At 25.1% G+C, this 7,512-nt stretch overlaps 1 protein-coding gene across 2 annotated transcripts in view; it reads left to right on the forward strand.

Moving 5' to 3' along the window:
* The first annotated feature begins 1,737 nt into the window (after positions 1-1,737).
* LOC100205311 (myosin heavy chain, embryonic smooth muscle isoform) overlaps positions 1,738-7,512 on the forward strand; it is a 56,215-nt gene continuing 50,440 nt past the window's right edge. Inside the window, exons 1-2 of one of the 2 annotated variants that reach the window (XM_065803887.1) lie at positions 1,738-1,964; positions 3,094-3,248. In XM_065803887.1, coding sequence (XP_065659959.1) covers positions 1,935-1,964; positions 3,094-3,248 — 185 coding nt within the window. In that variant the 5' untranslated portion in view covers positions 1,738-1,934. The remainder of the gene's footprint in view (positions 1,965-3,093; positions 3,249-7,512) is intronic. The other variant, XM_065803888.1, reaches the window with a different exon arrangement.

A 7,512-nucleotide genomic window follows, 5' to 3' on the forward strand; every position in this document is an offset into this window, starting at 1 on the left:
GTACTTTTTGTTTACTTTTTTCTTTTTTTTTATTATTAAAACCTGCAAATTATGATGTCTACATGTTTGTTTTAATGTATGTTCTATGTGCTTTAATCTATGTGTTTACGGTCCATATGTTTCAATGCACGTCTTTGCTTATTATTACTTATATTATGTTTAAAAATTGGTGTCACTCCTTTGATCAGATTTCTGTATGAGTGACACCATACTAAATAAATCATGAACATATTATTATAAATAATTTTATGCTCATAACTAAATAATAATATTAGTTATCATTATTATTTTTTCATTGTAATTATTGTAAACATACTTATTATTACTATTACTATAATTTGTATTAATTTTTTTTATCTTATATTATTATTATTACTACTATTATTGTTATTATTTTTATTATTATTATCAAAACTATTGTAAAATGATTTACGGAAAATAAATAGCTTGTAGTTGTTGCGAACACTATTGTATATGACAAAATTCCAAATCATTAAACATTGAATGCATTTAATTGCTTATTAACGCGATTTTAAGTATAAAGAAACTTGCAGCAGCTCTGCTATTGTATTTTTAAATTTTTTATTCAAATCTATATAAAGATTAACCTCAATAAGATAATAAAAAAGTTTTTGATGCAAATATCTGCTTAATATAGTAAATACTTCGAGCTAGTTGTGGACTTTTGATATGTAGCGCATATACCTCGGTTTCAAAACCTTATAATCAAATTGCACACATCTAAGATAATTTTAATAGCACCATTATTATATTTTCTTTTCACCCAATTTTCACTCAATGAAAAATCTGCAAGTTTAAAATTTTGCTAAATTTAAATGGTAGCGAAGCAGCGCCTTGGATTTTTTTGGAAGCGACGTCAGTCCACTTTCGTGTTTGCTTAGAAAAAGCGCGTTTGCAACTCCGCTACCAAACGGAGAGTCCACATGTAGCAAAAGTGCAGTTCAAATAACGCTCTGAGCTATACCAATAGAAGTAACTAAATTACTACTAAAGTACGGCAATTTTGTAAAAGTTTACTAATATTTTGTTTATCTTATCCTTGTTAAATGCTTATTTAAGGTTCTGACGACAAGAATCTCGTAATCTTCTTTCAGATTCTTTCAGAGCTTTTTTATTTTTTATCATTGTAAGTTTTACAAATAATTTTTTTATTATTGGTTATATAAAGTTGTACAACGACCAACAAATGTCTAAAAGCAAGAACAAACTTTTGGTGTCTTAGATAATTTTAAAGTAAGAAATAAACTTCAAACTTTTGCATGTCCATAACTGTGACAAACAAAGATGCATCGCAAAAAATTACAATTATAGGAACCTGACAACAATAAAAATCTAAAATTTAAAAAAACTTGTGCCCTAGTGAAAGATATCTTTTAAAAGGGAGGGGGGAGGCCTTAGAATCACTAACCACAGCTCTGACTATGACTTAGCTATGTTTACAATCTCCTCCTCAAATTAAGTTTAACTTTTACATGGATGTGATTTCTAAATACAATAACTTATAAGATATCAGTTTAAATATGTTGAAGAATTGAGAATAATTTTTAACATTTTACCATCCAACTTCGGGTGGGGAAGCTAATATTTTAATGATTTTTATATATCCAGACTCTAATCGCCTTAAAATTTTTCAAAGCGTCCTGATTTTTTACTGAAATAAATTTGTCATATTTTTTATTATTGTTTTAAGAAGCTAATAAAATAGTTATTTAAATTAATAAAGAAATGTAATCCTTAAATTTCGATAACCTTATAAATTTGTATACCTCGTAATCCTTATCCTTGTCTTAATTATAGAAAAAAAAATTTCAACCGTCATGGTTGACTGTTCGACTATTAAATCTAATAAATAAAGATATGGAAATATAAAAGCTTAGACATCTTATTTAGCTATAACAAACTTGAAGAATATCATGGCCACCAAAACACTAAGGATTGCTAAGGTAATTAAATATATTTTAAATTTATTTTATAGAGTTTTATTAAATTTCTAAAAAACATAATTTAAATCTTTTTAAACCAGTAATAATAAACCTTAAACGAGATATTACAATTATTTTTGCGATATATATACATACATATATATATGTATATATATATATATATATATATATATATATATATATATATATATATATATATCTATATATATATATATATATATATATATATATATATATATATATATATATATATATATATATATATATATATATATATATATACACACACACATATATATATACATATATATATATATATATATATATATAATAGATACATACATACATACATACATACATACATACATACATACATATATATATATATATATATATATATATATATATATATATATATATATATATATATACATATATATATATATATATATATATATATATATATATATATATATATATATATATATATATATATACATGCATACATACATACATACATACATACATACATACATACATTCACATACATACACACATACATACATACATATATATATATATATATATATATATATATATATATATATATATATATATATATATATATATATATATATATATATATTTATTAATATATACAAATGCGTATATTGTATATTATTTCTGTATATCAAAAGAAGAGAAATAAAAAATGTTAAATGTAAGTAAGTTTGAATAAAACGTTATCTTTTATTTTTATGAAAACTTTCTTATTTATTTTCAATCTGATAATTTACCAATAGAAACGATTTTACTGGAGTAACATTAATTGTTTAAAAAAGCAGAAATTCTGAGTTAATTAACTTGCAATTACTTAATTTAATTTTTAAAAGATGTTAATCAAGTAAGAATGTTTTTCTAAAAATTTAGGAACTTAGGACATGCTAACAAAGTATTTTAAAATATTTTTTATATAGATAAAAAATTTTTATCTATATAAATTTATTATATAGATAAAACGTTTAATTTAGCATTTTATTTGTTTATAAATTTTTATAAATTAATATAATTTTATATAATCAAAAAATATGTTAAGAATTTTACAAGTTAACACAATTAACACATATAGTTAGACGAGTATCGTCGAGATGCAGAAAGTACTCGTGAAGCTCTTGACGAAGCAGAAGAACTTATCGCAAAACAAAAAAAAGAACTAAACGATCTACGTAACAGCGAAAGCTCTCTTCAAGCAGAAGTTGACCGTTTGCAGAAACAAAAACGCAGGTATTTTTAAGTGTGAAAAAAATTTTAAACAAACATCTAAAGCATTTTTTATAAACATTTTTTGTCTAATTGTGAATCCGATGCATGAGCATGTTTGCATAATGATTAACTAATGACGAAATAATAGAATTTTAATTGGAGATCAATCTAATCTGCAGAACATAAATATAATTTTTCTTATGTTAAACTTTAACGCTGTAAAAAGCAAAATGTTATATCACAAGTAAAATAATATTATGACAAATTGGATAATAATGAACAAATAATGATAAATTGAACAAAGGTGTTACCTGACAAAATTAAAAAAACCGACTTTGTGGCAAACATTTATAAAACATGTCTAAAACATTTAAAGCATTTTTGTGTGCATGTATTAACCATAGCATGTATGACCATGTAATCAATCTTATTTAAGTGTTGGTACTAATATTGTATTTTCAAAATATAAGCTTTAATTGTAAAGTTATTTGATTACTTATTATTTTTAAACGCTTATTAATTGTTTATATGCTATTTGCTCCACTTAAACCTTTAATTGTTATAGTATATTATGTTGCTATAACGTTAAAGGAAGTGGCTTTTATAAAAAAGTAGGCGTATTAATTTCATGCAACTTTCATGAGAGTTTTTTTTCTTAAGTTCATATTGTTATATTTAAGATTAAAAACAGTTCAAATAACTATTATTGATTTATGTTAAGAATATGTAATAGCAAGACTCTGTATTGTCTTGAAATTTATGAACTTTTATAGAAAACAAGACTTATATGAAGTTTTGCTTTTTATAAAGATTTTGTATTAATATTATTAATTTATATAGTCTTTATTTTGATGAACTTGTAAAAACAACAAAACATCTTATAGTCTTGCGATTGATGATTCTATACAACTATGAAGGCAATATAAAGCCTTTTTTTTTTAAGTTATATTATGTATAACTAACAATACTTTGTATGGTCTTGTTATTGATGCAGCATTTTATATAATCTTGTTATTAATAAACTTATGTGAATAATAAGACTGTTTGGAATCAACTGGTCACTATGTAACAGTAATACTGTGTAACATATAAATTAAAGTGTTTAACAGGAACACTTATGATAATTTTACAGTTTTTAAAGTTTATTGTTTATTGAAAAAAAGAAATTGGCTACCTTATCTTTAAATACTGTAGCTCATTTCTTTTTATTTAAATTAGCTACTGTATCTTTAGATACATTAGCAAATTTTGTTACTGTATCTATAGATAATCGTGACAAACTGTTTTCAATTGAAAAAAATAAACATTTTTAATACATCTTTTCTATTGATTATTGTTTCGCCTTGAATACTTATCAGATTGAAATGCAGAGAAAATTATTTCTTCAATCATATGCGTGGTAACAGTTATACGGGTAACATTACGAAAAAGTAGACTGAATCAACTGAAAGAATTTCAAGGATAAAAATTATTTTAATCAAAAATTACACAGGCCAACAAAAAAAAAATTTTTTTCTGGTGCCGAGCAAACAATTTGTTTTTTGTATAGCATTTCTCATTTTGATTTCAAATATGCAACTCTTTTTTTACCAGCACGTCAAGTTGTAAGGATATTTAGGTTCAAATCTTAAGTATTTAGGGGAAAGTCCCAAATATTGTCGAAAAAAAAATTATTCAAAAGTATGTTAACCTGGGTCTCAAAAGAAGCGTATTTTCATAGAGATTTTAAAAATGTTATTCATTTGTAATAAAAATAAGTATTTTTTGTATTATTGCTGAATATCATTCTGTTGAAATTTTTTTAAGAGTCTTTATCATTTTTTCACATATTTTTTTTGTCAATAAATTTTAAGAAAAAATATTTATATTTTCTATAATCTCTATGAAATACGCTTTTTTTGAGACCCAGGTTGACATACTTTTGAATAACTTTTTTTTCGACAATATTAGGGACTTTACCCTAAATACTTAAGATTTGAACATAAATAACTTTACAACTTGACGTGATGGTAAAAAAATGAGTTGTGTATTTGAAATCAAAATGAGAAATGCTATACAAAAAACAAATTGTTTGCTCGGCACCAGAAAAAAATTTTGTTGTTGTTGACCTGTGTTATATATCATAGAGGTTTAGTAAAACGTGTACTTATTTTATAAAAAGTTAAAACTCATTGCTAAGTATCATCTGTATATGGTAAAATGAATATAGGTTGATAAGCATGAAATGTTTAATATTAGCGTAATACAAAAAATCATGCATGTGTACCCAGTGGGTACCGGACCAAAAAAAGACGTCTTTTAAACGTTCAAAAGAAGTCTAAAATATTCAAAAGACGTTCAATACGTTAAAAAGACATTTAAAAGACGTCTTTTTTATGTTCCTTGCCCACTGGGAAATTAGTGATTATGTATTTTTTTAACAATTAAACATTATTTTGAGGTAACACAGTTTTCTAATTTGGGCAAATTGTTGTTTATTTTTCAACATTTTAAAAGATTTCACTGTCAGTTTTTTAAAATTCATTCGAGTTTTTAGTATGTTATTGCTAAGTAACGTATTACAGGTAAAAAAACTAGACTGAAAGAAAAATATTTAGGGGTCGCACAGGACTAAAATATAATGTTACTAATTTACAAAACTGTTTAAAATAATAGTAAAAAGAAAATTATCTGGTTGAAGTTTTCCTTTCTTCCTATGAGAAACACTTATTTTCGACGGTTCTCAAAGATATAGAGTGCGTATTGTATCTGCTTTAGATATTTGAATTTGTTTTTGAAATCTTGGATGAGCGTGAATCCTTGTTCAGCGCATTCATTAACAACTTCTGAAAACTTGACTACTTACTTAACGTAGTAAGTAAGTCCTTCATCGTTGTCCAATGTTCAACAGGTAGTTGCAACCAATCCACTTAATTAGGTTTTATTTTAAATAAATCAAACAGTAGCCAGGAATCTGGCTCAATCAGCGACACAAAATTAGGAATTTTATCCAATTAGATTTGTGGAAATATTGTTTGTCCAAGCTTGATTTGTTCGTTTTTTTTTTATGTTACACAATTTTAAAGCTACAGCAGATTGTTCGATCGCCGGCAGATCGTTTGATCGTTGGAATAAATTTATCAAACAAGATGAAGACAACCGTCGAGTTAAGTACCAAAGATATCTGTAACACGACTGAAGGGCGGCATCCGCTGCTGTACTGTCACTTCGCGATACCTCTGCATGTTCGACTCATGCAAATTCGACTTTGCAAAAAAGCTTTTGCTTGGAACAACTTTTTCTTAAACTAATAGCTAAACTTTTTTTGAGACAAAATTCAATAAACTTGATTAGATGATCTTTTCTTGCTTGTAATGTTTTCCGTACTCTAGACTTCTCCACTTTTGAACAAATACAGTTGAAAATTTGAAATTGAAATAATACAGTACTACCGCTAACGGTTCTGAATTGCACGCTAACTTAATAGTCAATAAACTCCGGTAAAAATTAGCAGTTAATAACATTACGTTGCCATAATAGGAAATATACAAAGAATTTTTTTGGGAATTTCCCTAAGAAATTCCTTTAAAGTTTTAATTGCTCTTAAATAAATTTTGTTTGAAAATATAGATTTGTACGTTGCATTTGTAAGTATGTAACTTAATTTTAGTAATTAATAAGTATATTATTAATTAGTTAGTATATTAATTTAGTAATTATATAACAAACTAATAAGTTAAAGAGTAATTTTCCAATCGATAGGTACATTTTTTATTTATTTTAATTTATTATTTTCAAGTTAATTAGTGTATCTTATATTTCTATTACAATTGCATTCTTGCTGACAGATCAAGGAACTGCAGTGAGATTTTAAAGATTGCAAAATGACCGAGCTTGATACTGCGCAACCTCTAAATATTTTTTTAGACCAATTTTTTTTTTGCTGTGATGCGTTATATAGTGAAAAATAACATATTAAATGTTCGCAAATGAATTTTAAAAAGCTGACAGTAAAATCTTTCAAATTGCTGGAAAATAGGCTTGAAAACTACAGGCTACCCTAATTAGGTAACTGTGCTACCCCTAAATAATGTTTGATTGTCCCAAAGTTTTACAATAAATTTTTTTGAATGATAATGCACATAAAAAGTTTAAATCAAAATTTAAAAGAAAATAGGGGAAACGGGACACCCTTACAGGTAGTTAAGCTACTTGTTTAGTAAACTGATAATTATATTCTAAGACTTCAAAGACTGAAGAAACTAAACAAAAACCCCAAACCCTCGCTAGTGTTTCTAAAAAAACT

This window comes from Hydra vulgaris, chromosome 08 (assembly GCF_038396675.1).
Source record: "Hydra vulgaris chromosome 08, alternate assembly HydraT2T_AEP".
Lineage (NCBI taxonomy): Eukaryota > Metazoa > Cnidaria > Hydrozoa > Anthoathecata > Hydridae > Hydra > Hydra vulgaris.